Consider the following 19,733-nt stretch of genomic DNA (forward strand, 5'->3'; position numbering starts at 1 on the left):
TCTGATTTGAGACTATTCCTCCAAAGAGAAGAGATAAGAAATTAGATAATGCTTTGAAGTTAAAGAAATATATCTTGTGAGAGAGAGAGAGAGAGAGTGAGAGAGACCATTGATGATACAGGTTTACCTGTACGTGAATGCGCAGAAAGAGAGAGCTAGAGAGATTTTGATTAAAAGAAAGCAAACATGAAACAAAAGCAAAGATGGCTTATTCATTAAAACATGATTCTAATAGTCATATCTCAATATCCTTTTCTTGATGCCCTGTTAGATTTTACATGGGTTTAAATTTCTGATATGTACGTGTATGGTGTAATTTCCTTCTATTCAGGTTTTGGCTCTCAAGCACGATAGTTCTGATACAACACTGCATGTTGCTAGTATAGATGAGTCCTTTATGGAACTTGTGTGAAGCTGAATAATACCTTAGAGTCTAAAAGTTCCAAGTGAGAGATCATTTTTTTTCCAGCATTTTTCTCATTCCTAAAACCATCCCACCACCCCCTTTTTATTCTTTTATGCAGATCCACGTGGTGAAGGAGAAGCGCCTGTACACGTCGTGGAACGAAAGCGCCGCAGACGACAGCACGTCGGAGGTCAACTTCAACCATGGTATTCTGGCCGCTAAGAAAGAGTTGAACGAACTCCACCAGTCCCTTGGAGCTCAGGGCTACAGCCAGGTGGGGTGCTTCGTAGTAGATCGCAGATATGATTATCTTCTAGCAAACAGTAGCTATTCTTAGAACTTTTGAGTTTTTCGGGGGAGACTTAAAGTCGTCTGTCCCTTGTGTAGGAGAGTCACACTGCATTTGTATGTGCATATGGATATAAAAGTACCCACTTTACTTCTCTCGTAAAGAGCAGGATAAAATCCCTGTGAAGTGGTCAGACATGCAAAAACTGGACAATATTATAGTTCTTGGGTGCTGAGGCCTACGGGTCACAGTCACTAACTTGACTTTCTGGCACTCCAGCATGCTAGGATATTTCTAAAGAATTTATAATGATAATGGTAGTAACAACTTTACTGTTACAAATGCCATGTAGCTTTGAATATGAAAACATTCCATTTGAATATTAAAACATTTCATTTATACCCCCTTCCCCCATGATAGGGAAATATAAATTAGATATGATACACCTGAAATATATAGCTTTGTCTCCCTTGCAATAGAAGACCCAAATATCTATTTTATGCTTGGTTGGTATCAGAGTTACAGTAACTGTAGTATGTTGTGGGAAACATGCTCATAAGCATGGATATCATGGGTTAAATAGGCTAAAAGCCTTTCAGTTAGGCCTGTCATTTTTTGAAGCATTTCAAATCAGTAAAATCAGCTTCTTGTTATGACTTCAAATTGTCTGTTCTCTCCTCCAGGTATACGTGGACCAGGTGGATGAGAACATTGTAGCGGTCACTCGTCACTGTCCCTCCACCCACCTCTCGGTGATCCTAGTCGCCAGGACGGCCTTCCAGCACCCGCACAATGCACACTACACGGGGCATATACCACCGCTATGTGTGCCAGGTATGTCACTGGTCTGTCAATTATCTGTTTGAGACTTGAGACTCATATTTCATTTCATATCACAGCCATATAAAAGTTGGTGAAGGCATTGTTTTTATTCATCTCCATCCATCCATTGGATGCTAAATCTTGTGGATGCAAATTAAGAAAAACCTTATTGTTCAACTTTGCAATACTTGAGCCAAGCAATGGTATGTGAGGTGTAGAGGGCCTGATTAGATATTGGGCAAAATCCTTCCCCCTTCCCCCAACACCCAGCATGTCAATGATCACTGCAGTTTAACTGTAAGTTTAATCTCCAAAGTTTGGTTGGGGAATGAGCAATGGTAACGTTATTTGATAGGAACGATAGAAATAGACATACAATGGCTTTAAAATGACAAGCATGAATGGTCATGGTTCTTTAACATGGTAGATGGAAAAAAGGAATTAGGAAATGTTTGACTTGTGCTTTAATTAAGGGTAGTCATCATTGTGTGTGGTGAAAAACAGTGAAGTTCATTTCTGTGTAAATGAAGGGCCATACTTCTTTACGTAACACAATGATTGTGTGAAGAGATTAGGACCTCCCAGTCAATTACACAATAGCATTCATATTGCTCAAATTTATTACACACACATGTGTATGTGAAGGGAAAAATCAGATCAGAACTTTGTTTGTGAAAGATTTCTTCTGCTTTTTCTCCCTCCCTCTCCAACTCAATATCTCTCTGTCTATCTCCCCCCTCAAAATCTTCCAGGCTCCGTTGAAGAGATCATCCTAGAGGCAAGACTGGTACCAAAAGGCGGGGCAAGCCAGCCGCCCTCCAAAACCCACATCACGGGTCTGTCCAACTACCGGCTGGAGATGCAGACCCACGTGACGCTGCTCAACAGCGAGGTCTGCGAGCTCTTGGAGCACGGCAGCCAAGCCCAGGCCACCGTCCAGGAGATAGACTTCATCAACTTCCCTCCTGGTAGCGTCATCGCTTTCAAGTGAGTCCCTCTCAAAACCCATATGGGCCGGAAAAATATATCATCCACGCTCACTGGTAATTTGCACATTGCTTTTACCGTGCTGGTAGTCTCACCGTGCGGCATGGTTCATGTGTATCATCAAAACCTACACACCTTGGAACGCTACATCTTCCTGTAGTGTGCTGTAGCACTCTGACCTTAGGAGATGTTTGATGATTAGAATAATGTCAAAAAAACAACAACAAACAAACAAACAAACAAGCAAACAAAAAATATACCTTCATGAGAGATTGACGATGGCATCAGATACATACAGTGCTTTCTATGCATCCATGTGAGAACACACTGCATTGAACAAGAGTGTACCCAGTTCTCCTTTGGTCCAAGTCTTCTGTAATGCCTTGCAGAACAGCGTCTGTTCTCACTTCATGGTATCACAATCTGTCTGCATCATCATGCAAGCTACATGTAGGCCCTTAAATGAAATTGAAATGGAGATGTCCAGTCTTTTTGCGCGACACTGTTGCATGATGACCACGGTTTCCTGGTGATTATTGTGCATTCCATTGCTTGAGAGGGAATTTTCCTGTGTGCACTTGCAGGTTTTTTAAGTGCAAGTATTTGTGTTAATGTCATGGCAACCGTGCAGCAGAAATGTCAGTAGTAGCTTACAATGTAAGTGGGCGTATAAGAGTTGATCGGAGCAAGTTCAGGTTTGGCTCACAAAATCTTGTAAAGGCAAGGTTGCAGTGGCACGTTATGTGTCCTATTCTAAATCCTCAGCATGTGTCAGAGTGCTTCCGAGTCTACGCTGCAAATGCTTGTGAGCTTGATTCTTAAGTCGTACCTTTCACACCTTGTTTTCCACATGTTTTTTTTTTTCTTTTATTTTTGTCGGTGATCAGGGTGGTTCCGAGCCCCGGTGCCCGCTCTGCGCTCTCCACCCTGCGCTCCTGCATCGCGCAGTTCGGCTACCGCGTGAGGACGCTGAGCGGGAACAGCACCATGACCGCCAACAGCTCCAACTTCCACAGTATCGTGGATCAGCTCACACTGACGGACATGAACCGCGTCCTCTTCCGATGCGACGGGGAGGAGAGGGATGACGGCAAGGGGTCAGGAGCGTACAATATACCAAACTTTGGACCACTGATATACTGTGGTTTACAAGGTTAGTGCAGGTGGTCAAATGTTTTCAGAAATATATCCATGTATTGGCCATGCATAAATGTGCATCGTATGAATACCGTTGAATTATTCTTTTTGCATTTTCTATTTTTGATCAGTATCTTACTGATACTGACTAATCCTTTTTTTTTGTTTTTAGTCTGTGTGTGTGTTTGTGTATATGTGGTTAAATTGTTCTGTGAATACATGAATATCTGTGAGTATGAGTGTTGAACATGCTTCAGGCTGTCTTGTATGCAAAGTTGCAGGTAATTAGTAGTATGTGACGTAATAGTCGGTGGGATTTTGTGATCATTTGAGAAATCAGCCACAATAGATTCAACCATGATTGTTGCATTTTTGTTTTTCGACCAATCTTCATGACTGCTGTTGCGACCCAGTTGCGCGACTGGAAAGTGATCAGGCTTGTGATGTCACACTCCCAGTGGCTAGGTCGTGTCCTACGACCAGTGAATCACGGCGAAAGTTGTGTAGTGTGCAGTGGGCTTTCATGGAAGCAATAATATCATAGCCCTCTGGAATAGCAGAGCCGCAACTGATGATGCTGCTAAGAATAAAATAAGACCACTATTTTTTTTTCTCCTTTTTCTTGTCCCACCAAGGAATCATGTCGGTCCTAGCTGACATCCGCAGCAAGAATGACCTGGGTCACCCCCTGTGTGAGAACCTCAGGCAAGGTGACTGGATGCCTGGCTACGTCGGCAACCGCCTCAAGCTCCACCCGACAACCAAACAGGTAGGGAATCTCCTTTTTTCTTCTCGTTTTTGTAAAAGCAATTTCAGAATTGATTGGGCTGGTACCCTCATAGATTGATCACTTCTTGTGATTTACCACATGTGACCACTGTAATATTTGTTCTTTTTTATGTCATGTCCTTATATCATTGTTTGTACAGAGCACCGAAATAATCTGTCTATTTTTATAACTATGATTGTAAAACATGTGCAATTCAGCCTTTGGCTGCCAGACATGATTTCTAATAAAACCTGTTCAATTCAATTCAATAAAATCTGGGTGAAACATAATAAATGGCAATACTTTACAACAGAGCTTTCATGTACTCAATGATAAGGTGCTTGTGAGGTCATTAAAAATGCAGAAGGTGCTTTGCAAGTGTAGTTAGTATTGAAAGTTACTGCAAGTAGCTTCTATCATGCGAATCCACCCAGGTAATGGGGGGAGAGTGAAATGACCAAAAAAGAGGAGAAAACAATTCTTTTCTGTAATAATCTCTGCCATTTGAAGTGTGAAATGTATGCAGAAATTTTCTTTCAATACACTGTTGCAAGTCCAAGAAATGGATAACCAGTTTTTTCTTTTTATTTGCTCATTCCCCCCCCCCCCCCAAAAAAAAAAATGCTTATCTTGGAATACCCTGTCTCCAGTTGGGACTCTGGTTTGAGAAAGCGTTCCAACCCCTGACCCAGATCCCGCGGTATCTCATCCCCTGCTACTTCGACGCCATCATGGTGGGGGCGTACGTCGTCTTACTGGAGCGCAGCTGGAAATCCATGAACAGGTAAGTATGCCATAAGCTTGAGAGCGTGTGCATCAGTACAGATTGTGGGTTACGCTTCAGACATGTGCTAAAAATCTACAGCTTTCAAGGTATGAAACTAGAGTAGCATTGTAGGTGTTGGATGTGACTCTTGTTCATCTATGTCCTGCAGGACTGACAGAGCTTCTTTCTTTTTTTTCTCAGCAAAAAGTGACCAGATTTTAATCACAACGTAAACATTGTAACGATGTGCATTTCACTAATTTCCACAATTAGGCAAATATATGTACACAGATACTGGATTTTGCTGAATTGCTATGGTTTATAAAAAAAAAGAGAATTGAAGAAAATAAATTTATGGAAGAATAAGACGAAATAAAAGGGGTTAAGATTTTTACCATTTTACAAAATGTGCTTGATTAAAATGCATGACTTTATATTGCTAAGTTTTTGTATGAGGTTTGTTAAACCGGATCAGATGTTACCGAGAGAAACTTCTTCAAATTAGCCTGACCATTCAGTGCTTTAGCCATATCCCACAAACCCTGGATAGAATGATGTACAATGTACTCCATAGAGGTAGTTTACCTGTTGAGATGGCCTGTTCATGAAACAGTATGCAGTATATATTGCATGAGCAGGAATTACATTTGGGGAATTTGGTGACACGTGAGACATATTTGTGAGTGATTAGAATAGTGAGGAAAACCCACTGTTAACAGACTTAGTAATAAGTGTTATAATTTATTTATACCTCATTTCTAGAATCCTCTCATCTGATTGGTTAAAAGGGGAGTCATGAAAATAGCTGTGCCCTATTTTTGAGTTACTGTGACCGGGGGGCGGGCACAGTTAGTAAATAGGTTTTAAAAACAGTCGCGACCCCGTACACATAGATCGCTCATATGTACGCACCAATGATACGACCGCCGCGCATTCTATCAGCGTGCTGTAAAAGAGATTATAAAATGGGTTCAAGAATGTAGCCAATAGGAAGCGCTGAAATGAGTCACGTGTGCTTTGGCTATTCTAGTCCCATTGCACTGCGTGTTAAATCCTATTGCCGATCGTCTGTGCGCGCGGCGGCTCCTTTGAATTGCATGCATACAGTACGCGCTGTCAATCCTGTAAACAACTTCTAGTTCGGGCTGCCGTCCGGCCGGCCTTTCTTCCCTCTGTGCATGCATAACATGTGTGGCGTACGTATACTCGTACTCTTATACGTACACTCTTATACGTACACTTTGTACAGTACAGTAGACCAAGCGTTGTGGGACTGGACACGTACATGGAGTCACTTTGAAGGGCAAATCCAACGATTTAGCAGGTTAATTCTCACGCCGTTTTTAGAGTATGTTATCTAGTAGGCCTATATGAGGAGTCTATATCAAGTCTTTAAGTTAAAGGGTGCATATTCTATGTAAAATAAGTAAGTTTTCATGCGGGAACTTAAGTGTCCGGAAACCCAACCCCCCATCATACTTATACTGTATGTGCGGGATTTCCGAGTGCGACGTGCGTAAATGTTTGGGACGAACATCTTCGGACGTCTTGACCCACAAAGGTACGTGAAAAACGCTGAAAAATGCTGTTAGTTTTCGAATTTTTGACCCATTTTATAAAACAAATGATGCACAGGATTATTTCGTGGCGTTAGTGGTGACGCACTCTATCCTGTGCATCATTTGTATACTAGCGGACTGGTTTGGAGACAGTCGAAACTCGCAACCCCGTACATACACTGTGAACACATGGATGATCACTCATGTACGCACCATACGTACGACCGCCGCGCTGTCGATCAGCATTGATTACAACTTACAAGTGCCGTAAAAGAGACTAGAATCTATATTTTCGGTATCTATGTTTTGGAATTATTTTCGGTATAAAGAACAAATAATGACTGCTTGATATTCGGGGTACAGTTAAAATTATGTAGGCCCTCGGTGATGTGAAAACCATAACCATGCCCTCAGCTTAGCTTCGGGCATGGTTACGGTTTTCACATCACCTCGGGCCCATAATTTTAACTGTGCCCCTCATAGCAGTCATTATTTGTATACTGTTCACCAGTCAAAGTGAGTGATTTCCCCAGCAGGAGGTGATATTACATTGTCTTTGTCATATTACATTTGTCAGAATATTTGGGTTTTGATTTGACAAATATTGGTTCACTTGCCAAATTCGTAAAAACAAAAACCACAGTGAAATATATGCAATGTACAGCCTTTGTACAGAAGATCTGAATTGATTTACCCATTGAGTCTCTGCTTTTCCTCTCACTTCCATGCACAGCTTCGTGTCAGGCGGTTCTTCCTTTGTGAGAACCCTCGCCCTCGGATCAATCCAGATGTGCGGTGTGGTGAAGACGTCGCCCCTGCCCGCCCTCTCCCCATCCCTAGAGAACGTCCCCATGGCTCTGGACGAGGAAACGGGGAAGCGGGTACAGAGCGTGCCGACAATGGCCGCGGGCTTGCCCCACTTCGCCAGTGGCTTCATGCGTTGCTGGGGCCGAGATACCTTCATCGCCATGCCCGGGTTACTGCTGGTCACCAGCAGACACGAGGAGGCCAAGTGAGTATTTGTCATAGTTTTTTTGTTGATGATGGCATTTCATACCATCGTGGATGCGACACAGTACATGAAGCTCATTCATCTCAGGCCACAACCACTTTGATTCTGCTTGCATGTAGTGACCATAAGTAGTTATCCATGGTATGGATACAATTGGAAGTAATGTGTATCAAGTTGTTTACCATATTTGGATTTGATTACTATTGGCACGTATGAATGGTAATGTAATACCGTAAAACCACGAGTTTTGCATATGCATTTTAAATCCACGAATCGAAATGCACATGAAAATCTTGTCTATACTACAAAGTGTATAATATGCATGGAATACCAGTGTTAATTCACAAAAGTTTTATGCCAAGAATATTTCTTACTTTACAGTAGTCTAGATTAGATTGAGAATGATATGTAGCTTCCTTACAGTTTTTACGGGCAGATGCAAATGTTGGTTGGTATTTGCATTTCGCCTGAATAGAATTGCTCCTTAACCCATTGAGGGCAAGTCCCGAGTATACTCGGGCAGTCGTCTATGGGAAATGCGTGTTGTAGCAAAATCAAACCGTCCTCAACGGGTTAATACTCTGCTGTGCGTGCAAGTATGTAATAAGTTTGTAATAGTGCAGTGTGTGTACAACATGTCTTATGCATTTAAGGAGGGAAAATAAAGATGATACAGGCAATAGTGCTGTTAATAGTTAAAAAGGAAAGCCAGAAGTATTCTGATGATGATGATATTATGATGATGATAATGACAATGATGATTATTATCATCATCATTATCATCATCATTATCATTATTGAATGATGTTCATTTTCTTGCAGACATCTCATCCTGGCCTTTGCTGCCACCCTGAGGCACGGCCTCATTCCCAATCTCCTGGGCGGGGGCGACCACGCCCGCTTCAACTGCCGGGATGCGATCTGGTTCTGGCTCTACTGCATCCAGCTCTACACCAAGACGGTGAGCAACGGCCTGGCCATCCTGGACTGCCCGGTCTCCCGGATCTTCCCGACCGACAACTCAGAGCCCCTTCCTCCTGGCTTTACGGTGAGATGACTGTAGATATGATTGGATGTTAATCCTGCAACCTATGCTTTATTCCTGTAGTAACATTAGAATGACAATCATGACAGTTTCACTTCGGATTTACTCTCTTTTCACATATTGAAACTTTTAGATAAATCCAACATTTATTAGCCAGCATGAAGGTGACCAGGGGTTTGAAGTCACTTCAGAAAGCCTTGGCGATGTGAGTAAAGTGCTGGCTGTAGAGAACATGACTGTCTTTATCATCAATGGACCCAAACTGGAGACCTCGTGCTTGAGAGTCTATAGTCTTATTTTCTCAGCCAGAATAGTGCCTCAATGAGTACATATATCCCATCTTACATATCAAAACTGTACTTTTTTTGTTGTTGTTTTAGTGATGTTGGTATTCTATATACAGTCAAACCTGTCTATAGCGGCCACCCCAAGGGAGACAAAAAGTGTCTGTTAGACAGGATTGTGAAAATGTTTTTTCTCTTGGGGGGAATTGTGTTTAGTGGTTGCATACGGCAGGTGGTCGCTATAGACGGTGCTTTAGACAGGTTTGACTCTATGTGCTTAAAATCAGCACAGTCTATACAATAAATGTTAATATGCATATAAACCAGTGGGCTCCATTGTCATTAATATTATCTTTTGTGACATCATTGTTGTTGAGTTTGCTGTTTAACTGCGGCACATCTCCGAAGGTCATGTTTGTTTGTTTGTTTGTTTGTTTGTTTGTCTGTTTGTCTACAGGAGCAAAAGTTGAGTGAGGTAATCCAGGAGGCAATGCAGAGGCACGCTGAGGGGGTCAGCTACAGGGAGAGGCATGCTGGACAGGGTCTGGACAGGAACATGTCTGACCAAGGTGCGGCTGTGTGTCATCCCATTAACCCGTTGAAGACTAGCTCCAAGAATACTCGGGCAGGTGTCTATAGGATACGCGTGCTAAAGCAAAATCAGTTGGTTCTCAACGGGTTAAGAATGGGGATGGAATGAGTGCTTAATGATTAGCGAAACACTTGGTAAAGGTTTTAGGAATACCGTTCCATCCGTTCAAAAGTTCTGAACTGTTCAAGGTTTGGTTAACTTACTGTGCTGCCCTCTGTAGTTGGGAACTCTTGAACAATTTGTGCAGTAAAATAAGGTGAATGATAACAGCCAAATATTGCAGGGATTATGCAAAATTTCAATTTTCAAAAACATCTAAATGAACACACAATGCATATTGTTGCTTGGGTGGCAAGTCCTTGTATCTCAAATTTTGGTGAAAATGACTTTTTTTTTTATTAATGGTCAGATAATCAGTTGTGTGATGTCCTGTTTAAATCTTAGCTGTCTTGCCTCCAAAATTAAGCCACCATGGTATGTCAAAAGAAAGACTATCCCATTTGATGTAGTGCTTTGGCTGGCATATTTTTTTGCTCTCCCGAACATTTGACATTTTGTAGATGCGAGGTCTTGTCGCCCCAGCGACTACTCCAGGAGGCAGAGAGAGTAATCATTGCTAAACATATCCCAGCAACAAGAAAGGGAATGGGAACTTTTCACTGCAAGAAATAAAGACTTAGATTTATGAAAAATTAAGATGTGTGAAATTCCTTCAGAGCTAATGTTTTCAGCAATGTGTACATGTTTTGTTGCGTACGTCGTGTGTGCTGCAGGGTTCAACGTGACCATCGGTGTGGATCACACCACTGGCTTTCCCTTCGGAGGAAGTGAGTGGAATTGTGGGACGTGGATGGACAAGATGGGCGAGTCGGACGTCGCCGGCAACAGAGGGCATCCTGCAACTCCAAGGTACAATGTTTGCACCCTGTCACACAGAGAGAGTGTAATTGTGAGGTGAAGATATCACTGCAGTACATGTTGTGGATTGTCATGGTAAATGTTGTAAATTTTAAACTGAAGTATCAATAGAATTTGATTCTATTTTTAATTTATCAATCAATTTCATCATTGTATGCGGTATATATAACAGAAGGTGAGTACGCTTTGAGTGATACAACGATATAGAATGCAATTTACAATGACACTATTAATAGTGAAGGCCTTCAGCTCCTTCATCTGAACTTATTTTACATGTAAAACTCTGTCTTGCCTTTTCACCTTGTTCTATCTCATTAGCAGATTCCTTTTGCGAATCGGTTAAAAAAATGTTGTGTTGCCTGATCATCTACAGTATCACTTTAATACTCTATATCTTTCTCTCTTCATACTGTTCACTGATATTTCAGAGACGGGTCACCGGTTGAGATAGTGGGCCTCTGCAAGGCAGCTGTCAGGTGGCTGGCAGCTCTTCATAAGGAGGGGAAGTTTCCCCATGATGGGGTGACTGTGAGGATAGAAGGTATTTCAAGTCAATGAATATACTCCATGTATGATTTCAATGTAAGACACCAACACATAACAAATGTTGATATATGTATTCATACAAACAGTGTTGATACAGCTGTACAAATAAAAATAGTCTAACGTTACATGTACCTGTTGCCTTATAAGCCTTCAAAAGTTGTTCAACATTGATTTCCTCATTTAGTATTTTCAAGTGATTTTTGATTTGTCCAACTTAAAGTATCATCAAACCTTAAAGGCACTATTTACCATTTGCAGATGAGACAAAATCTGTGCTTTAGTGCTTTAACCCGTTAAGGATGAGTCCTGAGTATACTCAGGCAAGTGTGTATGGGAAATGCGTGTTGAGGCAAAATCAAACTGTCCTCAACGGGTGAAAACAGTTCTAAAATGTGAGTTAGGGATAGAAACAAACAATGTAAACATGTTAAGCAGTATAATCAGTGTAAAGTATTTTGTTAAATATGCAGAATGTGAACAATACTTATAATAAAGTTGTTTCTAGAATAAAAGGTCTACAGTTATGGTTTACTGAGAAAATAGTGATATCTCCTTATATTTTAGGCTTTATTACAAAAGTTTTCTATGGTAGGATGTTTTGTGGTACAACTGACCTATACATATGCATCAAATGTCATAAGTCGAACATTTTTTAAATCACTGTTTCCAATGGTGAACAATACCTCTTGAAATAATTGGAATTCTGTCCCCTAAAAATACTGAGTTTTGAGATAGTGGACTTCACGACTTAGATACCACCAAGCATACAGACCAGACGTTCATACACAAGAGGAAACTTTAAAACATCAGCGCAGTATGCTTCAAGAAAAATGTGTTTGGACTACAAACCATTTCTTAGATCATGAAAGCTTGTGAAGGGAAGTTCTGTAGACTCTATGGGAAAAGTATTGCCACTGCTATGTTTCATCACTTTGGGTAACCATGACATTAACATGAGCAATCCCTTTGCACACAATGTTGGTAGCATTGGACAGAGAGGTCATAAAAGGGCTTTTAACTCATATAACATCTTTCCCCCTCCATCCCCCCCCCAAACCCCAACTTTGCCCCAACAGGCAAACAGTCCCACAAGACATACGCGGAGTGGGATCGCATGATTCAGGCCAACTTCGAGAAGAACTTCTGGATCGCGGCGGACGCCAACAAAGCTGCCAACAAGCTCATCAACCGGCGTGGCATTTACAAGGACAGCGTTGGTGCCTCCCAGTTTTGGGCCGACTACCAGCTGAGGCCCAACTTCCCAATCGCCATGGTTGCGGTCAGTTCCTCTTGTAGAGCATTCCTCCAGTTCTTGGTGCTCTGTCCTACCTCTCTTGATCTGAGCACCTGTGTCTTGCAGTACTGTCAAACAGAGTGTTGTTTTCTGTTCCTGTATTTACAGTTGCTATGGTAACAACCGGAAAGCTTGCACCTGCATGGCTGTCCATGAGTTGCTGCCATGGAAACTACTATAATTATCCTATGTCACCAATAATATTGCAAACTGCTATAAGATATGAAAGGGAATCCTGCAAGGGCAGATGGGATAGATCTTGCATGAGTATATTGCATGAGTCAACCATTATGCTTCAAAGGAGGGCAGTATCTACCAAGTTTGGTCAATATATATTTTATACCCCTTTCCTTTTGTACAGACCATCCAATGTTTTATTGGACTGACATCATACACTTCGCACACCAGACTGAAGGGAGGAATGAGCAAATGCTTTTTTTTTTTCTATTAACTTGTTTCTCAAGTTTTGTTAGTTTTTATGCAGTTTGTAAAGCGTCATAGGCCTGCTAAGAGAAATGCGACTTTGTTGTTTGACAGTGAATATGCATGTGGTAGAATGATGCTCAGTGGATGTCATTATCCCCTTGATATACGACAGAAGTGATCATTAAAGTATTTGTTCTTATTTGTCGTATGGCAGTGGTAAGAGTTATTCAGAGAGAATCTAGTGTTGATTCAAAATTTAAAATTTCAGTATGGAAAGAAAGTTGATGAGAAAAAAAAAAAAAAATGATTTCATTACCCCAAAACAGACTGCCTGAAAGATGCAGGGAAATAGACCGAATTAAAAATTGATGTGAACTTCAATTTTTTCTCTTTTTTTACAGGCCCCTGAATTGTTTACTCCTAGCAATGCTTGGACCGCTTTAGACATGGTGCAGAAACACCTTCTGGGGCCACTGGGCATGAAGACGCTGGACTCAAGGTACGTTACCCATTGAGCAGACGAGTTTGACGACACATTCAGCCCAAGCGCCATATCCTCCTGTCACAACGCCCATACCTGGCAACTTCTGTCTATGATGCTGCATGTACTGCAGGCTCACAAAGTTCTTGTGACTGCATCAGATACAATATGCAGAGTGGTCCCTCATTTGTTGTTTCTATGTATAAAAGTTGCTGTATCAGAATGGGAGAACTTTTTCAATGTAACGTGATCTGTAGCCATAGAGGAGGTAGACAGCAAAGCTAGCAATGTGACAGACGGAGATGCACACAGACAAAAGTTGAGTGTGTTTGCACTTTGGTTGTGTAAGAATTGTTACTTGTCTGTATAAGATTGCATGCATCATGCGTTTTTGCGTGCTGGGCAGAAGAGTTATGAAGGGTAGCTGCCAGGGGACTTGCCAGAAAATTGCTGGGGTTATCTGACAGAAAGTGTACAGTGCGGGCAAGTGAAATTCCACCAATGTTACAAGGTGTGTCCTCTACACTACAACAATGGGGTAGTACTGGAGGGATAAGCTTTAGCAAGCATGCTTTTTGGATTACCACTCGATATCATTATTGCGTAATCATGCCTGAAATATTTTGCTATTATACAAATGATGCACAGGATAGAGTGCGTTAGTGGAGGCGTAGCGCACTCGAGGGTATTTACAATTGTGAAACATGCACTACATTGTAAATACCCGAGAGTGAGCTGCATCTCCACTAACGCCACGAAATAATCCTGTGCATCATTTGTTTTATAAAATGGGTCGAAAACTAACAGCATTTTTCACGTACATTGTACCTTTGTGGGTCAATACCATTCCCAGTCAGCTACATGTAGCACTCGCTCGAGAGAGTCGAGTCAAGCACGTCACGTCGCACTCGGAAATCCCGCACATAAGTACTGTACATATAAGAGTACTGTATACGTACGCCACATGCACACAAGAAAGGCCGGCCGGCAGCCCGAACTAGAAGTTGTTTACAGGATTGACAGCGCGTATAGTAGTGCGCGACGCACTTGTAACAACTGATTGAGTGCGCACTGGTACTGCAGTGCAATGGTACTAAAGTAATCAAAGCCCACGTGACTCATTTCAGCGCTTCCTATTGGCTACGTTCTTGAACCCATTTTATAAAATGGACTTAACCTCCAAAGAATGCATTTCTTGTTTGTTTCTTTTTTCCACTATTTGAGAGTAATACCTTTCTTTGGCTATAATTTGAAGACAGCAACTACATAGGTCTCCTTTAATGAGATATGGATGTCAATCAACCTCTTTTTCCTGTCAGTTTCCACTTTTTGTAGGTTTTCGTAGTATTTTGTATAATCTCTTTTGCTTTTGGAGACTCTGTGAGTGTCTGAATCAAACAGAGAATGTAGCATTGATGTGAGGCTTTGGTTTGATATTTCTTTTTTTTACGACTGATGTGGTTGTATTGCATGTTGCTCCACAGTGACTGGGCCTACGATGGTAACTACGACAACAGCTACGATGGTCCAAACAAGAAGATAGCCAGAGGTTGGAACTACCATCAGGGGCCTGTAAGTCAAATTTTATTTGTGACTGTGTCTATAGACGAGGTTCCGTGACATCAAGTGACATGTTGCCTGAAGGGCAAAAACTAATCACGCGGGCATTAGGTGCACAGCTCTAGCGTGTGGTACACATACCGCGTACCTGCCTGCCTATCATGGGATGTGGTATGTAACTATTATGCACTTGCCCACGCGTATGGGAGCCCCCATATGCAGTTTTTGCCCCTCAGCATGGCTTGGTGACATCATTGGAACCTCATCTATACTCGGGGGAAATACTACTGAATCAGTATCATCTTGGGTGATGTGATGATAGGATTAGGTAGTGAGAGATGCATTCTCCATGCTATGCTTTATTTCTTTTGTTTGTTCCTTTCTTTGTTTGTTCGTTGCTTTATTTCTTTTTTTGAAGTTACTGTTGCACAGAATTATCTGTGTACTCATCTATTGCATTATGGTCAGGCTGGCCTGTGCCATAGTACATGTAAATAATTGTGATAGAATCATGTAATAGGTGTTTGTCATAATAGTGCCTTACCCCCTTGTTGTTAGGCCTACAGGGCTTCACCTTGTATAATTAATACAGTCGCGAGAATCGGACAACAACTAATAATGGGCTTCTACTCCGCCTCCTATGGAAAGTTTCAGACAGACTGCCACCTTTTAGGGCGTACTTGGTTATCTCACTGAAGTGAAGATATTTGTTATCTCAAATTGTCCTCTTGGTTGGGGTCTCATCAGAAATAATACCAGACAACCCCTCAAGAGAATCCTCAGATTTAACTGGAGTGCATCACGGGTGTGGTATACTCAGTGCCGTATATAAAGAGAGTCTGGCCGACTCAGTTTTTTTGCCCTATGAGTTTTGAAGCCTGTGATTGGTCAAAACTGGTCCTGTGATCTTCGTGGAGCCATGTTGTTACTAAAGTGAGCTCATACGCAGTGTCCATTATTCACTACCCCTTATTTGGATTGCTTTCATTATTATGTATGAGCGTACACGCTAACTCTCAAATGTGTAATATGCTGAGTAATGACATGGCGTCCAATTTAGTAGTTGTCCAGATTCTCTTTATGTATGGCACTGGGTATGCTAGGATACCAGCCCCAGCCCCAGCCCCACTCCCACTGGTCTATAATCTCATCAATCTTGTCACCATCATTGTCATCTTCTTGTGATTCCAGGAATGGGTGTGGCCCATAGGGTACTTCCTCCGGGCCAAGCTTCACTTCTCCCGCGCCCTTCCGACCGCGCCGACAGACCTCTTCGAGGAAACGGTGCTGTTCATCCGCAAGACGCTGGTGAGGCACCACGTGGACATCGAGGCGTCACCGTGGAGGGGCCTCCCCGAGCTGACCAACAAGAACGGGGCGGTCTGCAAGGACGGCTGCCCGACCCAGGCCTGGTCCATGGGCTGTCTGCTGGAACTCATGTGGGACCTGGACCAGGCACTCAAACAGTGATCACACAGTGCGCTGTGGAGACATGCACAACTTCCTGGGTGTGGAAGCTACATGTATAGAAGGGGATTAGCAACTAAAACAACGATAAGCATGATGAAGAGTACATGATATGTAAAAGTCACATTGTTTGAGTTCATGACAACATATTAAATTATTGCCCATTGTAAAAGTCACATGTGATTGACTGATTTTTTTTTTGTCTTCATCTTGAAATGAAAGAATAATGTCAGCAGCAGAACAGAACAAATTTAGAAGAAAATAACCAAGAAGCTGCCATCTTTCTGATATTATTAGGGAAAAGTAGGGTCTGTTCAAAGTTTCACAGGTGCTGCTCAAGTTTCAAAAGTTGTTCAAGGTAGCGCAGATCTATTTTATGTTCAGAGGGTGTGCAAATATGAGCTACTACCTCTTAGATTTTAGCTACGTTATGAACGCCCGATTGTGGTGCCATTTCACCTGAAATATCCCCTGCTGGTTGCATTGCATTTTTGCATTGTTCATTCTATTGCTCAGTACACATGATGATGACGTGTATCTATATACGTCTGATTGCATTTTGTCGGTGAACTCTGCCCTCTTGAAACTTGATAGTGTTTTCTTTTTCAACCATATATGCCAGTGATTGCATTTTATCTCCTCCTACTCTGAAAAACTGACTACTGCAATCTATCCCACACTCATGCCCAGTTGTGTTTTTATCCCTGGTGAAGACTGAAATAATTTCTGCAGCCTGCAGTGTTCATTGTAAATCACTGTTAATTTGATTTGCAGGAGTTATTAGTTTTTAGTCTTTTCTAAGATATACTTTCATCTGAACTTTTTCAAAATTCTTGTCAAGCATGGCATAGTGAATCATACTTGTAAACACTTGAATTGACTGAATTATGTATTCTCTATGTCAAGCAAAACATTTCCGTTAAGTGCAGCAAAGATACCCTGTGACCTGAAATTCTGACTAACATCGATGACAACTTGTAAAATTCTTGTTTTCTTTTTTTTCTTAAGCATATTTTCTACTAGCTATCCAGATTTCATGTGCAACTAATCAAATTGCATGATAATTTATGAAATGAAAGTATTTTGATACCAGTCAAAAATGTCGAAGACTGTTGTATCTATTTGCCTTTTTATGCTGGTGTGATGTGGTGGGAGGTATTTTTTTACATGTGAAATGTGACAAAATGATGCCATTAATGCATTTGGTGCAAATGACTCATTCATTTCAATATATTTTAGTATGTGAAAATCGTACCTGAAATAAGGAAAGTTACGTACAAAAAAAGGAGCAGTGGCCGATGTAGCATTGGGTTGCTAAGGATATTAAAGAGCAGTATGTATATCCCAACATAGTATTTTGGGTGGACGGCCACATGGAAACTCTAATCAGCATCTCTGGGAAAGCACCATAATTATGATAAAATTAGATGAATATTATTATTCATATAGTGTAAGATATTTATGCTCATTTGGAAATATATGCAAAGAAAGTGTTTCTGCTTTATTTGTTGTGATCAATGCATGAGTTTTTTTTTTTTTTCTATCAGTTGTTTTGATAGGCTACTACATAATACACTGTATGTCAGATGCGTGATGTTAATGGTTTATGAGATGGCTGCCATTGCATGAAAGCTAGTGAATAGATTTGAAAGCCCATCATGGCAGACATTGCACACCAGATCCACCCGGTGGGATCATGCAGATGTAATGGTCTCTTGCTTTGAAGCCATGTGTACTTGGCAAGACCATCAAGACTTTTGCTTGAAAAAATGGTTGTTTTGTAACCAAATAGCTTCCAACTGGTATGTGTCATCTCTGTCAGTGCTACATTGTTGAAGTATATTTTGATAGAGTTATCAGATATTTGATTTTATAGATAATTATTATACAATGGATGTGTAATCACCTGGTGTTGGAAACTGATGCCAAAATTGAAAAGAATTTGATGTATTGATATTATGCTTTCATTCTACAAGAGAAACCTGTGCTGAGTGGATTTGGAATCATCCAGATGAACAGACAATCTGTAGTATTTATTCATATAGTTCTTACCACATTTTGTATGTATATACAGTATGAAAATTGGAAAAAAAAAGAAGAAGAATACAAAGTATATTTGAACACTTGTGTTGATGTGTCATGGCTCATGCAGGTTGATGTATGTGTTTTTAGCAGAGATCTTGATTTTCTCTCAGTAAAACAAACTTGAAACATGTCAAATGTGTGTGTATTTTATACAAATAATACACATCTGTTTGGGCATTTGTAAGAATTACCCACACAAGGTACCGTTGGAACAGTCCAACACGCCCAAGGCGACAGCAGAGGGTATTTGGACTGTTTCGAAGATACGGAGTGTGGGTAATTATACTATTGCCCAAAGAAAATTATGTGCGTTATTTGTTTTATAAAGTGATGGAGCAGATCCTTGTCATCAAAGGAATTTCAAATCAAATGTAGGCATTTTAAATTCTGTGTCAGGCATTTTTGTGAGTACATAAAACGATGAAATCTCACCCGGTCTCCATTGCGACATGAAAATGCTAAGAAATGACCAGTAATCAGCAAAATTATGTGTTAGGCAATACAGATGCCTGGTCATGTGTAGGCTGTCATCCAATCATTTGATTACTGTAGGATCTGCTTCATCATTATTTATGTCAGATTATAATGTAATTCTGTCCAAAGAGTTTTTCCCCTTTTTTGTAACTATTTCCAACATAGAGCTGAAAATATCAAGTTATATTCTGAATTATAGCCAATATGTGTCACAGCCAATGTATTTTTAATTCTATCAGGTGCACAATGAATGATATCATGAATATGTTGGATGTAAATGTTGCATGCATGCACATGTGCTATAAAGATATATACAATGTATATTGTATCATAGATACAGGAAATGTAGTTTTATAGTGACTAACAACTCAAAGTGAGGTAATTAAGTCAAAGGATAGAAATGTGTGGAAAGGGATGTTTTAGCAGTAATAGATACCAGAGTACTTATGATATTCTATTATGGATAATTGTCCAATTACAACACAGTCGTGAATAGAACAGGTTGTTCTATCTGAAGAACCTTCAAATAGTAAGCCTGATTATTTTGAAAGAGCTTCCCCTGTTGTACCCCCGAAAACAGATGTATTTGTCTGGTTGTGTGCGTGGGTTTGTATGCACATTTCATATACTGTAGCCCCATCCATTGAATTATGTGTATTGCAAATGTCAGATGGCACCTCTGAAGAAAGCCAGCAAATGATAAGTCATCATGTCAGAATACAGGCTATGGTATCGGGAAAACCACTGCAAGCAATTTGGGAGATTGCAATCAGCTGTGTAGCTATTGATGTAGAGGGCTCTGTGACTCTTTGTT

At 41.0% G+C, this 19,733-nt stretch overlaps 1 protein-coding gene across 1 annotated transcript in view; it reads left to right on the forward strand.

The window, feature by feature from the left end:
- LOC139739206 (glycogen debranching enzyme-like) overlaps window positions 1-16,802 on the forward strand; it is a 58,851-nt gene extending 42,049 nt beyond the window's left edge. The window contains exons 13-27 of the mRNA XM_071649820.1: window positions 525-680; window positions 1,379-1,529; window positions 2,270-2,504; window positions 3,392-3,657; window positions 4,277-4,410; window positions 5,061-5,194; window positions 7,469-7,747; window positions 8,570-8,795; window positions 9,534-9,645; window positions 10,442-10,577; window positions 11,015-11,127; window positions 12,209-12,411; window positions 13,254-13,351; window positions 14,818-14,905; window positions 16,085-16,802. Of these exons, the coding sequence (XP_071505921.1) occupies window positions 525-680; window positions 1,379-1,529; window positions 2,270-2,504; window positions 3,392-3,657; window positions 4,277-4,410; window positions 5,061-5,194; window positions 7,469-7,747; window positions 8,570-8,795; window positions 9,534-9,645; window positions 10,442-10,577; window positions 11,015-11,127; window positions 12,209-12,411; window positions 13,254-13,351; window positions 14,818-14,905; window positions 16,085-16,363 (2,610 nt within the window). The 3' untranslated portion in view covers window positions 16,364-16,802. The remainder of the gene's footprint in view (window positions 1-524; window positions 681-1,378; window positions 1,530-2,269; window positions 2,505-3,391; window positions 3,658-4,276; window positions 4,411-5,060; window positions 5,195-7,468; window positions 7,748-8,569; window positions 8,796-9,533; window positions 9,646-10,441; window positions 10,578-11,014; window positions 11,128-12,208; window positions 12,412-13,253; window positions 13,352-14,817; window positions 14,906-16,084) is intronic.
- The last annotated feature ends 2,931 nt before the right edge of the window (window positions 16,803-19,733 follow it).

Source organism: Diadema antillarum, unplaced genomic scaffold (assembly GCF_040938485.1).
Source record: "Diadema antillarum isolate AM-2024a unplaced genomic scaffold, OU_Dant_1.0 seq00000788_RagTag, whole genome shotgun sequence".
In the NCBI taxonomy this organism is placed as follows: Eukaryota; Metazoa; Echinodermata; class Echinoidea; order Diadematoida; family Diadematidae; genus Diadema; species Diadema antillarum.